General features: G+C 41.8%; 1 protein-coding gene across 1 annotated transcript in view; it reads left to right on the top strand.

The window, feature by feature from the left end:
* Positions 1 to 19,197, top strand: part of lrrc1 (leucine rich repeat containing 1) — a 49,365-nt gene that overhangs the window by 15,505 nt on the left and 14,663 nt on the right. Inside the window, exons 4-12 of the mRNA XM_014180167.3 lie at positions 195 to 284; positions 4,796 to 4,852; positions 7,242 to 7,305; positions 7,782 to 7,856; positions 8,120 to 8,264; positions 8,832 to 8,950; positions 9,495 to 9,578; positions 12,142 to 12,257; positions 12,505 to 12,677. Coding sequence (XP_014035642.1) covers positions 195 to 284; positions 4,796 to 4,852; positions 7,242 to 7,305; positions 7,782 to 7,856; positions 8,120 to 8,264; positions 8,832 to 8,950; positions 9,495 to 9,578; positions 12,142 to 12,257; positions 12,505 to 12,677 — 923 coding nt within the window. The remainder of the gene's footprint in view (positions 1 to 194; positions 285 to 4,795; positions 4,853 to 7,241; positions 7,306 to 7,781; positions 7,857 to 8,119; positions 8,265 to 8,831; positions 8,951 to 9,494; positions 9,579 to 12,141; positions 12,258 to 12,504; positions 12,678 to 19,197) is intronic.

Here is a 19,197-nt window from a genome sequence, read left to right as displayed (position 1 = left end):
AGTTCCTGTTGATCAGACAGTTTCCTGTCAGAGAGGAAAGTAGTTGGCTTATGTCAGCTTTATAGTATATTTTATGGATGTTTCCTTATTGCCTATTAATACAGTCAGATCCATAGATTTTCAAGAATCTGCATCCACTTATTGTCATCTCGCAAGGATCTGATTTTATATTTGAATGCCTCTTGTTTTTCCAGATTGCCTGAGAGTTTTCCAGAGCTCCGGAATTTAACTTGCCTTTCCATCAATGACATTTCGTTGCAGATTCTTCCCGAAAACATTGGAAAGTAAGTACCTCATCCTTTTAGTCTTAAAAAAAAAAAAAATGTTTTATTTTTTGCTTCATGGTCCTTTTCATACAGAATTGTCTTTTTTATATGAATAATATTTAAAATAATAGTTTGGTCATTTTTTATGAGGATTCAGTGTATAATTTCACAAAGGGACAAGAATGGTGTTATTGGATTTATGGCAGATAAAACTAGCCCTATAAAGGTATCAGCAGATTCTGCTTCTTTCCTGTCCTTCTCTATCCCCAGCGGCCCTGTTAATTTCCTGTGTAATTTTCTCCAGCGTGCCATGTTCCTTGATGTTTCACTTGCAGAATAATGCCAGCCCTCTCTCCCTTAAGATAAAGGCTTAATATAGCACGGAGCAACTAGTGTAAAAGGAAACAAAGCTCTGTTTTGATTTGACATATTGGTGTAGATTAGGGATTACTGTTTATAGCATAGCTTTACATGATTAATACACAGATGGTATTTTGCAGAATGATTCAGTCTTGGTTTTCTTGCTCCGTGATTAGTAGGTCTAGATTATAGACTTTAAGTAATGTTACACTCATTGCGCTCAGCTCGATTAAGTCCTATTAAATCTGTGTTCATCTGAGTTACCATGGTGACCTAGTAAGAGCTCCATGACAGTTAATGTTAAGACGGACCTACTCGTGAATAAATGGAGAGCATTAGCCAAGATATTGATTGTTCATCCATTCACTCACTCACTCATCTAGCTGTGGAGGACTGAAATGATATCACCACATGAGGTTGTACACAAAAGGTGTAGGCTTTATGGAATTATAGAAAAAACCCTTTTTTACACCGCTGTTAATCTCTCGGACAGGCTCACGCAACATAAATGGTGTCTTACTGTCTGTCAACAGATTGTAGGATGTCACAACTGAGAACCTTTGTTCAGATTTTTCATCACTGATCATTTAAACAAATCACAATTTCAAAGGTGTTCGCATCTTTCTAATTTCCAAAGGGGATATTTGTCCCATTGACTGTAACTTCAGAGAGAGGGGGGTGAAGCTACCGCTCTGCTTCCTCTCCTCGTTCTAATGTCTTTTCAACACATCTGCCCCCCAGAACGTAAACGAGCATCTGATACAATTACACAAGATTTTAGTGCCATGTTTCCGAAATTACGATTATCGATGTGGCCGGCTAACCTCTCACCTAGACGCCACTGTAGTAGCTACATTTGGATAACCCGCGCTGGAAATCATCCAGCATTGATATACCATATCAGTGTTGTTGCATTTGAGCCATTGAGCTATGCTCTTACTTTCCCAGTAGATTTGACAGAGATTTCTCTATTGGCTTTCCACTGGATCCGACTCCCATACAGAGTGGTTTAGAGGGCTCAGGGATAACAGACCAGTTTTCAGAGCTATTTCATCTCCCTCCCGATGGCATAGGCTTCTACCTCCGCCAAAGGCATGTGTACCACACAGATGTTAATCTTAATTTGAACACTCTTTTGTTGCTGAGAATTTACCTGCATCGCAGGAAAGGCAGATGAATTCAGTGAAAACCTGCACTACCACACGGTTATATTAAGTGTTGCACTTGTCATGTTGTTTAATTTTGACCAGATAATAGCCTAACCACTGATCAAGCAATATTATTGATTAACATTCAAATCCTGTTGCTACAGGATTATTATGCTGCGACAGTGGGGGTCAAATTAAGATCCTGCATCTATCAGACTTGCATAACTCAATGAGTCAGGGCCTGTCAGTATCTGCCCTTACAACTAGGGGAGTTAATGACTGAGAGCTAGAACACGGTTGAAAAACAAGTTAGTGTGGCTCAACACCGCATGCAGCTCCCCGTCATAGGGGTGAATGGCACTGACACCTTGTCAGCTGGCTGGCTCTGTCGCAAAACTTAATGTATGGCCTAGTGAGTGTTAAATTGCGCCTCTTGCAGCATGTTGTGAGTGGTTTGGTTGGCTCTCTGGGTAATCTGAAATACTAGGGCTAAAACAGCAAGCATCAGAGCTAGAAGAGATTTCTCTCTGTCCTTTTAATCTGGCCCAGTAACCTCACGTTGTGACGGGTAATCTAGAAAGACCCAGTCGGGTTAGTCACCGCAGAGGGTTAGCCTGTCATTCAGGAGAGATTGCGTATAGAATTCTACTCTGTTTATCCCGCCGTTTGAGACATCATGGCTCACATTTATTTGCTCTACTCTCATTATTAATGTTATTCCCGAGACCAAAGAACAGACTGTCAACTGTCCTGTCTCTATTAAAAGCTCCCGAGCCAGTAGACCGTTCAAATTGTATTACTTGTTAAACGATTTGCTGCCTCCCTCCCTCCCTCCCTCCCTCAAAAAACGACTTTAGGATTTTATTTCATTATACTGTCACTGAATGAAATGCACCATTTAACAAAAAGTGAGCGTGAGAGGGGGTTGACCTGGGGGGGCTCTGAGGTACTGGAACGCATGAAAAGAAAATCACATTTATAATAATGCATTGCATGCATATCACATTTGCGTAGTGGAATAGAGCAGTACAGTAGAGGTGCTTGCATTAGTTGCACACATGGGGAAACGTCTTTGTAGCCTAAGGTCCGGAGAAGAATTTGGCCTTTTATAAATGCATTTCATGCAATTCCAGGTCATTTTACATGACTGGAGTCTTTAGTAGAATATTTTTAAATACCGCACAAATGATCGAAATGACCGGCTCTTTTGACACTGAGAATCTGAGCTCAATAAAAATGACCTAGTCTTGAATCCATCAATAGCCTAGGCGATGCGCTCGTGCCAAAAGCCTATCTCGTCTTGTTTTACTTTGTAAAACAATGCTGTTCGCTTAATAGGCCTATTTGGAAGTTAATAAAGTGTTGGTAGCCTACAGCAGACAGACGAGTCTTCTCTTTTCAGCGGGAGCCATTTGCTTTCCAACCTGTGTTTTTCCGCTATTGTATTAGAAATATTGCGTAATGCCTGTTTTGGCTGCATGCTGTTCACTGACAGATTTACTGCGTGTTCCAGACTGTAGGCTATGTCTTTTGATTGGGCTCCACACAATCCATAGCTAGGCAATTAAAAAAAGAAGGGAAAAAAGCTATCGATCGTCTGTGGCAAAATGAATATGCCTCCTGGTGTAGTATTCTGAATGATTTCAATTCTTTCTGAACAGACAGCAGTAATTCTATAACTTTCGCAAATATATTTAAATTGTCCATGGGTGCTGAAGCAGCCCCTTTCCCGCGGTTATGAGGAAATAAATGAAGTGCAACGCTGTTGAGATGAGTTGCAGGCTCATGTCTAGCAGAGTGGAGAGAGATCATAGAGAGTGAATCTTATTCTAGTTCTGTGAGAGATATAGGCACGCTTCTCTCTCACCGCAGGTACAGCCACGGGTTGATCTCTAGGCTACAATGTTGCGCAAACCATGAAACTGGGCAGGCCCAACCTGAATAAATTCTTAGAATATCAGGTGAGTGCTGAAAATCTACGCTATCAAATTAATTTTTTTGTGAGACGAGAGAATTAGAGAGGATGCGACTCAAATTAACTCTGATCGCTTTTATTAGAATGTGCTTTTATTAGAACGTTCCGGCAGGACCCAGCTCAAATTAACCACTGACTTTATCATAACCTAATGGTAATTCGATTATCTTGGTTGTTATTACTTTCATTTGAAACAACACTGAAAACATTACCTCTAAACACACACCATTATGTAGAGACTGTACATGGACACGCCAGTTAATCAACAAGATAAAACATGTTTTAGAGTGCCATACTGTATCATGGTCTATTCATGTTCAATTCTTTAACTAGGTCTAAATGGACAGTCCTGACATGGACCTAAAGTACACTTTTTTTAACATTTTATTTTTTAAATCTGTACTTTGATTCCGGAAGTCATAACAAATGCTAAGACTTCAATCGTAGCGTTGTCAATCAAGTTAAGGCCACACTTTATATAGATTGATTACTTTTTGTGCCATTTGTTTCGCAATAAGCCACGATTGAATTCTGGCTTTAATGTTCCAGTCCACAATATTTAGAGATTCCTCTGTGCTTCATTTAACTGATGCAGTTAGGCCTGCAGTTCACCACTAATGATGTCCAAGCCATATCTCCAGAGACTTGCAGGAGTGAGTTGCATAACTTTACCACCCACTGTCAGCTGGAATCAAAAGTGCTGTAATTATTTGAATACCTTTCTTATAGGTCACTATCAGATGGAAGCAAATATGGCAAGAAATATCCAGTTACAGATTGTGCATACTTTTTTTTTTTTTTTTTTTACCTGAGCTCCATGGTTCTCTTTCATTGGGGATCAAAGATATTACCTCAGCCATTATTTTAGTTGGTATTCGTGTTCCGAAAAGCCTTAATTCTTGGAATTCATAGACTGTCCGAGATGGCTTCAAGTAATCTTCATAAAAAGGACAAATATAATAGCTTTTTTTCTCTCTAGGATTTTCTGTTCGTGATAATCTGGGTACAATAACAAATAGCCACTTCTCTTTTGTCTCTCTCCACAGCCTCTCCAACTTGGTGTCACTGGAACTCAGAGAGAACCTGCTGACGTATTTACCAGAGTAAGTACTTCCCTAGACGCAGTGCATTCAGAAAGTATTCAGACCCCTTCACATTTTGGACATTTTGTTACATTACAGCCTTATTGTAAAATGGTTTAAATTGTTACTTTTTTTCCCTCAATCTACACTCGACACCATAATGACATGGCAAAAACAGGTTTTTTAGAAATGTTAGCAAAAATAGGAATAAAAATAGGAAATATCATAGTATTCAGAGCCTTTACTCAGTACTTTGTTGGTGCACCTTTGGCAGCGATTACAGCCTTGAGTCTTCTTGGGTATGATGCTACAAGCTTAGCACACCTGTATTTGGGGAGTTTTTCCCATTCTTCTCTGCAGATCCTCTCAAGCGCTGTCAGGTTGGATGGGGAGCATCGCTGCACAGCTATTTTCAGGTCTCTCCAGAGATGTTCGATCGGGTTCATGTCCGGGCTCTGGCTGGGCCACTCAAGGACATTCAGAGACTTGTCCCGAAGCCACTCCTGCATTTTCTTGGCTGTGTGCTTAGGGTCATTGTCCTGTTGGAAGGTGAACCTTCGCCCTAGTCTGAGGTCCTGAGCGCTCTGAAGCAGGTTTTCATCAAGGATCTTTCTGTACTTTGCTCTGTTCATCTTCCCCTCGATCCTGACTAGTCTCCCAGTACCTGCTGCTGAAAAATATCCCCACAGCATGATGCTGCCACCACCATGATTCACCATAGAGATGGTGCCATGTTTCCTCCAGATGTGACACTTGGCATTCAGGCCATAGAGTTCAATCATGCTTTCATCAGACCAGAGAGTCTTGTTTCTCATGGTCAGAGTCCTTTAGGTGCTTTTTGGCAAACTCCAAGTGGGCTGTCATGTGTCTTTTACTGTGGAATGGCTTCTGTTTGGCCACAACCATAAAGGCCTGATTGGTGGAGGGCTGCAGAGATGGCTGACCTTCTGGAAGGTTCTCTCTTGGTCACCTCCCTGACCAAGGCCCTTATCCTCCGATTGCTCAGTTTGGCCAGGCGGCCAGCTGTAGGAAGAGTCTTGGTGGTTCCAAACTTCTTCAATTTAAGAATGATGGAGGCCACTGTGTTCTTGGGGATCTTCAATGCTGCAGAATGTTTTTGGTACTCTTCCCCAGATCTGTGCCTCGACACAATTGTGTCTCGGAGCTCTACAGACAGTTCTTTTGACCTCATGGCTTGGTTTTTGCTCTGACATGCACTGTCAACTGTGGGACCTTATATAGACAGGTGTATGCCTTTCCAAATCATATCCAATCAATTGAATTTACCACAAGTGGACTCCAATCAAGTTGTAGAAACACCTCAAGGATGATCAATGGAAACAGGATGCACCTGAGCTCATTTTTGAGTCTCATAGCAAGGTGTCTGAATAGTTATGTAAATGAGGTATTTCTATTTTTGTTTTCATAGATTTGCTGAAAATTCAAAAACCTGTTTTCGCTTTGTGATTATGGGGTAGTCATTATGGGGTGTTGTGTGTGTAGATTAATGAGGGAGAAAAGTAATTGAATCCATTTTAGAATAAGGCTGTAACGTAACAAAATGTGGAAAAATTGAAGGGGTCTGAATACTTTCAGAATGCACTGTATATACTTTGTTTCAGGGCAAATATTAATTGAAGGCACAAGACGACTAGGCCTACTTTTAGTCCGTCAGAGACTGAAATTCTTATTTTGCCCTGCTGCCAACCCCCCCCCAGACATCTGTGTTCCACAAACGCTCTGAGAGTGGCACCCATTCCCCTGAAAAGGGATGTCATGAAGTTGGGTCTGTATGACTACATTACAAGCATGTAGCCAATTAGAATGTAGGTAGACCACAGATGAAGCCTTATGTGTTTCACATGACAGACATTTATATATAAGATTATATTTAGACTTTAAAGGTGATGTAGAGCGCAGTGTGCTCTTTGACGAGTTGTCTGTCTTCAGCCAATGTTCTACCTGGGTTCTCCCCGGGATTGTGTAACAAGGTGGTGTTGTTGAGTACGGCCGGCAGTGCCCCCCTTTGGATTTACAGATTTTAGTTTTTTTTAACACCTGTAACTTCCATTTCCTGCTATCTAGAGAAACAATTAGCCTTCTCTAATGAGAAATAAAGTGAGATATTTTTATGTTTTTACATAGTGGGGCAACGCCTCGCTTACATTCTTTGGGGAGAACCCTTTCAACTTATGCTGGCACAACAGTCTCTCGCTGACTATCTAACCGTCTCACTGCTTGGTATGTGGCCAATACATTTTCACTCGCACATTGTTAAAATGAAACCACAGTGAAACGGACCGAGAATGAGAAGTAGATCCATCTGTGTGTGTGGTGAGTTTGCAAAGCCTAGGCCTACAGAGTATGTGAGGTTTTAGGATATTTCCTACCCCTCTGGTGCATTCCACAGGTCACTATCGCTACTTCACAGACTTGAAGAACTTGACCTGGGGAACAATGAAATTTACAATTTGGTAAGTTTATCTGACTTGTTTGCACGTAACCTTGATCTCAGTAAGGATGTTTATTTTGTGGGGAGAACATTCACACTGAAGTAAACAATGTGCCAAGCTAAACGTGTATAGAATGGGCAGCACTCAAATCTCACTCAACACTTTTCTTATGTGGAAGATAATTGGGAGTACTGATAAAGATACCTCCGTCTTGTCATTCTGAAGGGGTAGTGTGACAGGGCCGTTTAGTTTTGTAGTTTATAGTCTTACAACAATATCAGGTTTAATGTTTATGCAAAAGTAACTCTGATACGGAGAGACACTTCCTGAGAGATGAACTGAAACCAGATCAGGCTAGGGAATGACAGTTTACACATGGTTGAAATTCTTCCACAGTCTTGTTTACATTTGCCTCAGTCACCTGTGTATAATTATTTCCTCACGCTTTCGCCATCTCTTCTCTCTCCTCTGCCTCCAAAATCCTTCCTCCCACGCAGCCTGAAACAATAGGCTGTCTTGTCAGCTTGAAGAACTTGTGGCTGGACGGAAACCAGTTGGCTGAAATACCTGCAGTAAGATATTTTTAGCATGTTTGCACTAATAATTCTCTTTTTTTTCATTTTTGTCTTTAATATTACAGTTGAACTTGTAGAATATGGTTTGATTCCCCAAAAAGTAAAAGGCTCCCACCCATTTTAAAACATTGGATGTGCTTAGACTAAATTAATATTGCGACTTGTGTTGATATAATGCAGTCACGAGATGCACCATTATTGTTAAGGGCTAACACAGACTGGGATATGCATTTTATAATTGAAGTGTGTTCAACCCGTAGGAGATAGGCAGCATGAAAAGCCTCCTGTGTCTAGACGTATCAGAGAACAAGCTGGAGCACCTTCCAGAAGAGATCGGCGGCCTGGTCTCCCTTACTGACCTGCTGGTGTCTCAGAACCTCCTCGATGCTCTGCCAGAGGGCATAGGTCAGGATGCTGTTGCACTCTACACCACCATAGTGTCTTCGAGACGTATGTGCTGCTTTGCATTTGTGAATGGTGATCCATGCTGATACTGATTGGGTCAAAACTGGGATCAACTTCAATGTAAACTGAGCATAAACAGGAAATTAATCTGAACAGATTAAAATATATTGCATAGTTATATCAAAAAGGTTTAGGTTAACCACATGATAAAGAGTCCACATTTGGTAACATAACTGACTTAACACTGGTGATGTGACCCCAGGGTACAATATAATGGATGAATGGAAAATGTGATAATGCTAAATGGATTTAATTATTTGATTTTAAAATAAAATATTTGTAATTTTTTTCCCAATAAGAAGACTGAGATACAAACATTGACCTTCGTTGTCGTGTTGAATGGAATCACAAAATGTTATGTTTTATTAGACTGTGATATATTGTTTTGTTAGCCATAGGTGTTGGTTCCAATGAACTTGTTTTATGAATGAGAATGATTCCCATGCTATCCTGACTACCCTCATGTATATGTCTGAATCACAGTAAGTAATGCTTTTTGTTTTGCAGGAAAACTAAGGCGACTGTCTATATTGAAAGCAGACCAGAATCGTCTTGCCCAGCTGCCAGAGAGCATTGGCAACTGTGAGAGTCTCACTGAACTGATGCTCACAGAGAATCAGTTACAGGTGTGTTTTTCATAGCACTGTAGTTCCTCATATATACATACTGTTGTGAGGGCAGGTTTGATAACTTGGACCCAATTTACTTTTCTTTTATGTAATCGAAATCAAAAGACAACTGTTTCATCCAACGACAAGCAGTTTAATTTATGTGCTAACAAGGTCAAAACATTGTCCTCTTTAGCTACTGTTGATTTCTACAGTAGTGATTACCCACCTCTGATGGCTGTGCTCTTCTGTCCTTGGAAAGACCTTGTGACTTACAGTACAGCATGACACTTTCATTTTCCTTCTGAAGGGATGCATCTCCTATTATCTTGTAACCTTTGACCTTCATTCTTCACTTCCTAAGAGGCTAAACACATCTAAGTGTGCGCCAGGGACTTATCCTCACTTTGGCACTAACAATTAGATTTGTTTATTTCATCCTGACAGGAGGACTGTGTAAGTAATCCCCATGCTGGGCCACATGCCAGTCAAGTGTCACTGTTATACCCATTACTGTATGTGCAAAATGTAATTATTTCTTACTGGTTGTTTCTGTCTTTAGAGTGTGCCAAGAAGTATTGGAAAACTAAAGAGACTCTCCAACTTCAACTGTGACAGAAACCGACTAGCATCATTACCAAAAGAGGTATGCTATGGTCTTTCCAACATGTAGTAGTTTGAAGCAAATAAGCATAGTGAGACTTGTTGAGACCTGTTGCTTCAAAGGGCACCACAGTTCATAGTCTACTATATTATGGGCTTAGATGTTATCTTTGCTTTATCTTGTAAATGCTTTATGTTATGAGAACATGATGCCTCTTCCTTTGAGTTTCTTTCTGTGATTAAAATAAGGGCTTGTTTAATGGCTCAGAAAGTTTGACTCCATCTTCCTTTGTGATTTTTACCATATTTATCACATTTTGTGATGCAGCAGTGAAGTCGCTCCACAGTACATTGATTTACAACACAATTCTTGTATTATATGAAGGAGTGCACTGTATAGACTGGATCAAAAAGCAATTTGTCCCCTTGCTGCTGTGAGGTACTTTTTTGAATTATTTCAAACTGTCACTTTCTCCAACTGGCAGAACTTGTTTCCTGCTGTAGAAATAATCCCCCCACACCCACCAGTTTGACTTCAATTTAGACACAAGAAATAGACTTTTATCCGTTTTTTTTAATGCTTCGGTACTGTATGTGTGAGGGAACTGTCTATTTGCATGTAATGCTAAGCTAACCATTTTACCCTAAGCAAAATGCCTGCGCATGCTCAGTCTGAACATGCTCAGAAAAAGGCTAACGTAAACCTTGATCGCATCTCATTTTGCCTCCATGATTTACCTTGCTGCTCGGATCAATGATGTAAAATCATAGAAGCCTCAGTCATGAGTAAGTGTAATCTGGTTAGTGCATCCACCAGTAATCACTGTGATTTGCATGCAGAACTTATCTGCACTAGACTTGACCCCTTCTGATTTTAGTGGGGATTGTGAAATGCTAATCCTCATACCTGCTAACCAGGAAATCCAGTTTCTGTGAACTGACTCTCATTCAGTAGAAGCGTACAGAATGCCACTGTGGTACTATGCAGACCAATGTCGATTATCAAATCGACCTGAGAACTCTGTCATAAAGGCTATCTCCCACTGTGACTGTCTTCACCTAAGACATGGCTGTGCCACTCATCATTCTCGGCATGTGACTGTCTGTACAGTAGCAGCTGCATGATTTTAGCTCTCAGGCTGGTGGCATGCTATCTTTTGTTTCCAGGAGATTCAAGAGCAGACAGCAAGCACACTGTTTTTCACAGACAAAACATGCAGCCCCCCTCCCCCCCCATCCATTTATTTTCTATTATCTTCTGCAGTTCTCTGGTGTGTTCAGCTACGGTTTATTCTCCGAGTGCTGTATGTTTATTCTAGCCTCTTGTCTGTTGGAGAGAAAGCAAGCTCCCTCTGGTTAAATCTTTATCTGAAAGGCCCTTTAGTGATTATACAATGCCCCTGTGTCTCAGTGACGCAAACAGTTCAGTGTGTGAGTCCACAGCACTTGGCCCAGATAATAAATTGATAGTGTCATTGTTTTATTGTCTCAAACCGTGAATGCTGCATGACCTTTCTAATGTTAACAGTAGTCCTGATACTAGACGAGCATTTGTTTACCACAATACAGTGGTGTTAGGTATGTGGTTGATTTTAAATAAATATTTATCACTCATTGATAATTGGCTCAAAGTATCAAAGCCTGATATTTTCTTATTTCCATTTTAATGCAAATATTTTAACAAGGCATTTCACACTATTTCATTTTCATTTAGTGTTGAATAGTATTTACTTAGGAAGATCTCCATAGACAAACAATGTATCTGGTATTGATGTTTGAGTGTCGGCCCATGCATGTAGTCCTTTTGTATAGCCTACTTCTGAGGTAATGGCTAGATTGAGTAGCCTACTTTGTAGTCTACTAACCAAGATTCCTGCTGGTATTTGGACTTGTCTTCTAGGCACGTCTTGAACTCTTATTTACTCCAGTGAGGGCTTCAGCTTAGCCAGATCCTTTTAACATGATGAGACTGTATTTGGTTCCTGTTCAAGTCTGTCTGGCCACTGACTGATTTTAGTTAGTAGATTAGTCTGACTACAGCGCTTTAGCTGGCCCATCAGGTCCCTACTTTAACACACTAGTAATTGCAGCAAATTTTAGCTCCTGCTCTTCCAAACACCTTAGCCGTTCAATACATTTGAATAATTTAGCAACTTTCATATTTTTTTTATACTAGTCCCCCGTGGAAATCGAACCCACACTCCTGGCATTGCAAGTGCCATGTTTTTCCAACTGAGCTACACAGGACTTTGAATATGCCCATTTGAAAATGCCCATTTCTGTGGCAAAGCTCCCAAATGCTCTGAATGGTTTACCTTTCTATGCCCATTACACTAAATTGATATTTTGAACAATGAAGGTATACACACACCATATTTTTCTGTGGTTTTGAAATGGTAAAGTAAAAATGGAACTTTAGATTTTTTTATTTTACGTAAATTGTTCTAACCAAAGCTTTTTCCCTCTTCCTCCCTGCTCAAGATGTCTGTGTGCCTCAGAACACGGAACAAATATGCAATTGTGTGGGTGTTTGACAATGACTGACTTAAAACACTAAAGACAGTTTTTTCACGTCTTGTTTGTATGTCTTTCCTAACCAAATCAAGATTGGAGGTTGCAGTGGCCTGAATGTCTTCTGTGTACGAGAGAACAGGCTTACAAGGATTCCCTCTGAGATTTCTCAGGCCTCAGAGCTGCATGTATTTGATGTCTCTGGAAATAGGTAGGCTACATTCAAATTCAATGCCACTTTATTAACCTTTTTAATCATATACACATATCATGTACAATATTTACATTTGAATATACACCAGACCCAGTAAAGCTTTTTAGATGTGACTGGTGCTCACAGTAAATCATAATATTTGACACCAATAGACTCGTTCTTAGCTGTCCACAAATCAATCAGGTTCACAAAACATTTTGCAATATTCTCTGAAGCCTGTCTATATCATGTCATCTCTCTCCAGACTGCTCCACCTACCCATATCTCTGACCGCGCTGCGACTCAAGGCCCTGTGGCTGTCAGAAAACCAGTCGCAGCCTCTGCTCACCTTCCAGAATGACATAGACCCAGAGTCTGGGGAAAAGGTGCTCACCTGTGTTCTCCTGCCCCAACAGCCTTTAGAACCAGATAGTAAAGGTAAGGTCTTCTCATGGGCTTCCAACTCAGTAGCCTTGTGGTTTATGTCCGCCCTGAGATTGGAAAGTTGGGAGTTCGATCCCTGGCCGAGTCACACCAAAGACCTGTAAAAAATGTGACCTGATGTGCATCTGCTTGGCACTCAGCATTAAGGAGGTAGATTAGGGGTAAGGCCTGCTATAGACAAGCGTCCTGTCCAGGGGGTGTACTTGTACATCAAGCTGCCTTGGGCTACAGAAACGGGAGATAGGCTCCTGCTCCGATGAGTTGTTCCACCTCGCACAATCCAAGGCTCATGCACGGCTACTTACTCTCGGTCTGTCTGGGTTTTCCGTGCATCGGCAGGACATCTGGTAAGACGAGGGACGTGGTTGTGGGTCTATTTGTCAATAACAGCTGGTGCGCAATGTCTAATATTAAAGAAGTCTCGAGGTATTGCTTGCCTGAGGGTAGAGTACCTCATGATAAGCTGTAGACCACACTATCTACCAAGAGTTCTTATATAAACTCAGCAAAAAAGGAAACGTCCTCTCACTGTCAACTGCGTTTATTTTCAGCAAACTTAACATGTGTAAATATTTGTATGAACATAACAAGATTCAACAACTGAGACATAAACTAAACAAGTTCCACAGACATGTGACTAACAGAAATTGAATAATGTGTCCCTGAACAAAGGGGGGGGGGGGGGGGGGGTCAAAAGTAACAGTCAGTATCTGGTGTGGCCACCAACTGCATTAAGCAATGCAGTGCATCTCCTCCTCATGGACTGAACCAAATGTGCCAGTTCTTGCTGTGAGATGTTACTTCACTCTTCCACCAAGGCACCTGCAAGTTCCCGGACATTTGTGGGGGGGGGGAAATGGCCCTCACCCTCCGATCCAACAGGTCCCAGACGTGCTCATTGGGATTGAGATCCGGGCTCTTCGCTGGTCATGGCAGAACACTGACATTCCTGTCTTGCAGGAAATCACGCACATAACGAGCAGTATGGCTGGTGGCATTGTCATGCTGGAGGGTCATGTCAGGATGAGCCTGCAGGAAGAGTACCACATGAGGGAGGAGGATGTCTTCCCTGTAATGCACAGCGTTGAGATTGCCTGCAATGACAACAAACTCAGTCCGATGATGCTATGACACACCGCCCCAGACTATGACGGACCCTCCACCTCCAAATCGATCCCGCTCCAGAGTACAGGCCTCGGTTTAACGCTCATTCCTTTGACCATAAACGCGAATCTGACCATCAACCCTGATGAGACAAAACCGCGACTCGTCAGTGAAGATCACTTTTGCCAGTCTTGTCTGGTCCAGCAACGGTGGGTTTGTGCCTATAGGAGACGTTGTTGCCGGTGATGTCTGGTGAGGACCTGCCTTTCAACAGGTCTACAAGCCCTCAGTCCAGCCTCTCCCAGCCTATTGCAGACAGTCTGAGCACTGATGGAGGGATTGTGCGTTCCTGGTGTAACTCGGGCAGTTGTTATTTCCATCCTGTACCTGTCCCGCAGGTGGGATGTTCGGATATACCGATCCTGTGCAGGTGTTGTTACACATGGTCTGCCACTGCGAGGACGATCAGCTGTCCGTCCTGCCCATCTCTGTAGCACTGTTTTAGGCGTCTCACAGTATGGACATTGCAATCTATTGCCCTGGCCACATCTGCAGTCCTCATGCCTCCTTGCAGCATGCCTAAGCACGCTTACGCAGATGAGCAGGGACCCTGGGCATCTTTCTTTTGGTGTTTTTCAGAGTCAGTAGAAAGGCCTTTTTAGTGTCCTAAGTGTTCATAACTGTGACCTTAATTGCCTACCGTCTTTAACTTCTTGGGGCTATGTGGGACGCTAGCGTGCCACCCGTGGTGCACCCTATCAACAGCAGGTGCATTTCAAGAGCGGCAAATTTGAAACCAAATAAATGTCAAAATTCAAATTTTTCAAACATACAACTATCTTACACCCTTTGAAAGATAAACATCTCCTTAATCTAACCACGTTGTCCGATTTCAAAAAGGTTTTACGGCGAAAGCATAAAGTTAGATTATGTTAGGAGAGTACATTGACAATAGCTGTGTGTAATGTTTTGTCAATTCAAAGACAGGCGTCACCAAAACCATAAAACCAGCTAAAATGATGCACTAACCTTTTACAATCTCCATCAGATGACACTCCTAGGACATTATGTTAGACAATGCATGCATTTTTAGTTCTATCAAGTTCATATTATATCCAAAAACAGCGTTTTACTATGGCGTTGATGTTCAGGAAATCGTTTCCCTCCAATAACCGGCAGTCAAGTCAGCACCACAAATTAAATAATTAAAATTAGAAAACATTGGTAAAATATTATATTGTCATTTAAAGAATTATAGATTTACATCTCTTGAACGCAATCAACTTGCCAGATTTAAAAATAACCTTACTGGGAAATCACACTTTGCAATAATCTGAGCACTGCGCCCAGAAAAATATGCTTTGCTATACAGACAAACGGCCATGTTGGAGAGATCGAAAATACTATGTAAATATCCATTACCTTTGATTCTCTTCATCAGATGTCACTTCCAGGAATCCCAGGTCCATAACGAATGTAGTTTTGTTCAAAAAAGCTCATTTATATCCAAAAAGCTCCGTGTTGTTAACACATGATCTAAGCCAGCCGGACTTCTCGTCATGAACGAGGGGAAAAAATATATTTACGTTCGTTCAAACATGTCAAACGTTGTATAGCATAAATCATTAGTGCCTTTTTTAACCAGAACATGAATAATATTCGAGGTGGACGAATGCATTCTCTTTTATAACGTATTGGAACGAGGGTACCCAACATGAACTCGCGCGCCAGAGTCTAATCGGCCATCACCGTTCCATGGCTCTTGTTCGGTCAGATCTCACAGTAAAAGACTCAAAACACTTTGTAAAGGCTGGTGACATCTAGTGGAAGCAATAGGAAGTGCCAAAACATTAATCAACCCCTGTGTGTTTCAATGGCATAGGCTTAAAGGTCATTCAACACATCAGGTATCCACTTCCTGTCAGAAAATGTCTCAGGGTTTTGCCTGCCAAATGAGTTCTGTTATACTCACAGACACCATTCAAACAGTTTTAGAAACTTTAGGGTGTTTTCTATCCATATATAATAAGTATATGCATATTCTAGTTACTGGGTAGGATTAGTAACCAGATTAAATCGGGTAAGTTTTTTTTATCCAGCCGTGAAAATACTGCCCCCTAGCCCCAACAGGTTAAGCTGTTAGGTCTTAATGACCGTTCCACAGGTGCATGTTCATTTATTGTTTATGGTTCATTGAACAAGCATGGGAAACAGTGTTTAAACCCTTCACAATGAAGATCTGTGAAGTTATTTGGATTTTACGAATTATCTTTGAAAGACCGAGTCCTGAAAAAGGGATGTTTTTTGTTGTTGCTGACTTTATATTCGTAGCCGTCTATTTAACACCACAAACCGATGCTGGCACTAAGACCGCACTCAACGAGCTAGATAAGGTCGTAAGCAAACAAGAAAATTCTCATCCAGAAGCGGCACTCCTAGTGGCCGGGGACTTTAATACAGGCAAACATAAGTCCGTTTAACCTCATTTCTACCAGCATGTCACATGTGCAGCCAGAGGAAGAAAAAAAAAAACTAGACCACCTTTACACCACACACAGACACATTCAAAGCTCTCCCTCGCCCTCCATTTGGCAAATCTGACCATAATTCTATCCTCGGGATTCCTGCTTACAAGCAAAAACTGTAGCAGGAAGTACCAGTGACTCTCTCAATACAGAAGTGGTACTACGCTACAGGATTGTTTTGCTAGCACAGACTGGAATATGTTCCGGGATTCATCCAATGGCATTGCGGAGTATACCACCTCAGTCACCCGTCTTCATCAATAAGTGCATCGACAACGTCGTCCCCACAGTGACTGTACGTACACTACCGTTCAAAAGTTTGGGGTCACTTAGAAATTAGTTGAAAATGAATAGGAAATATAGTCAAGACGTTGACAAGGTTATAAATGATGATTTTTAATTGAAATAATAATTGTCCTTCAAACTTAGCTTTCGTCGAAGAATGCAGCAATTACAGCCTTGCAGACCTTTGGCATTCTGAACAGATTTCACCCTATGCTTCCTGAAGCATCTCTCACAAGTTGGATTGGCTTGATGGGCACTTCCTACGTACCATACGGTCAAGCTGCTCCCACAACAGCTCAATAGGGTTGAGATCCGGTGACTGTGTTGGCCACTCCATTATAGACTGAATACAGCTGACTGCTTCTTCCCTAAATAGTTTTTGCATAGTATGGAGCTGTGCTTTGGGTCATTGTTCTGTTGTAGGAGGAAATTGGCTCCATTTAAGTGCCATCCACAGGGTATGGTGTTGCAAAATGGAGTGCTAGCCTTCTTCAAGATCCCTTTTATCCTGTATAAATCTCCCACTTTACCACCACCAAAGCACCCCTAGACCATCACATTGCCTCCACCATGCTTGACAGATATCGTCATGTACTCCTCCAGCATCTTCATTTTTTTCTGCATCTCGCAAATGTTCTTCTTTGTGGTCCGAACACCTTAAACTTAGATTTGTCTGTCCATAACACTTTTTTTTTCCAATCTTCCTCTGTCCAGTGTCTGTTCTTTGCCCATCTTAATCTTTTCTTTTTATTGGCCAGTCTGAGATAGCGCTTTTTCTTTGCCACTCTGCCTAGAAGACCAGCATCCCAGAGTCGCATCTTCACTTTTGACGTTGAGACTGGTGTTTTGCGGGTGCAATTTAATGATGCTGCCAGTTGAGGACTTGTGAGGCGTCTGTTTCTCAAACTAGACACACTAATGTACTTGTCCTCTTGCTCAGTTGTGCACTGGGGCCTCCCACTTTTTATATTCTGGTTAGAGCCAGTTTGCGCTGTTCTGTGAAAGGAGTAGTACACAGTGTTGTACGAGATCTTCAGTTTCTTGGCAATTTCGCATGGGATAGCCTTCATTTTTCACAACAAGAATAGACTGACGAGTTTCAGAAGAAAGTTCTTTGTTTCTGGCCATTTTGAGCCTGTAATCAAACCCACAAATGCTGATGCTCAAGATGCTCAACTAGTCTAAAGAAGGACAGTTGTATTGCTTCTTTAATCTGAACAACAGTTTTCAGCTGTGCTAACATAATTGCAAAAGGGTTTTCTAATGATGAATTATCCTTTTAAAATTATAAACTTGTATTAGCTAACACAACGTGCCATTGGAACTCAGGAGTGATGGTTCCTGATAATGGGTCTCTGTACGCCTATGTAGATATCCCATAAAAAATGGCAGTTTCCAGCTACAATAGTAATTTACAATATTAACAATCTCTACACTGTATTTCTGATCAATTTGTTATTTTAATGGACAAAAATGTTGGTTTACTTTCAATAACAAGGACATTTCCAAGTTACTCAACTTTTGAACGGTAGTGTACATATCCTAACCAGAATCCATAGATTACAGGCAACATCCGCACCGAAAGAGAGACCTGCAGCTTTCAAGGAGCGGGACACTAATCCGGACACTTATAACAAATCCCAATACACCCTTAGACGTACCTTCAATAAGGCATAGCGTCAATACAGGACTTAGGTTGAATCCTACTACACCCGCTCTGACGCTCGTTGGATGTGGCAGGAGTGGTAAACTAGAAAGGGAAACCGAACTGCCTAGTGACGCAAGCCTACCAGACGAGCTAAATGTCTTTTTATGCTCACTTCGAGGCAAGCAACACTGAAGCATGCATGAGAGCACCAGCTGTTCCAGACGACTGTGTGATCACACTCTTCTTAGCTGATGTGACCAAGACCTTTTTTAAACAGGTCAACATTTTACAAAGCCGCGGAGCCAGACTGATTACCAGTATGTGTACTCAAAGCATGCGTGGACCAATTGACAAGTGTCTCCACTGATATTTTCAACCTCTCCCTGACTAGTCTGTGATACCTACATGATTAAAGCACACCACCATAGTCCCTGTGCCCAAGGAAGCGTAGGTAACCTGCCTAAATGATTACCGCCCTGTAGCATTCACGTTGGTAGCCATGAAGTGCTTTGAAAGGTTGGTCATGGCTCACATTAACAGCATCCCGGAAACCCAGTCCAATTCGCATACCGCCCCAACAGATCCACAGATGCAATCTCAATCACACTTCCCATCTGGACAAAAGGAACACCTATGTGAGAATGCTTATCATTGACTACAGCTCAGTGTTCAACACCATAGTGCCCACAAAGCTCATCGCTAAGTTAAGGACCCTGGGACTAAACACCTCCCTCTGCAACTGGATCCTAGACTTCCTGACGGGCTGCCCCAGGTGGTAAGGGTAGGCAACAACACATCTGCCATGCTGATCCTCAACACTGGGGCCCCTCGGGTGCGTGCTTAGTCCTCTCCTGTACTCCCTTTTCACCCACGACTGTGTGGCAAAACACGACTCCAACACCATCATTAAGTTTGCTGACAACACAACAGTGGTAGGCCTGATCACCGGCAA

Source organism: Salmo salar, chromosome 28, assembly GCF_965601325.2.
Source record: "Salmo salar chromosome 28, fSalSal1, whole genome shotgun sequence".
NCBI classification, from domain to species: Eukaryota; Metazoa; Chordata; class Actinopteri; order Salmoniformes; family Salmonidae; genus Salmo; species Salmo salar.
This window is presented reverse-complemented; position numbering and strand designations above follow the sequence as displayed.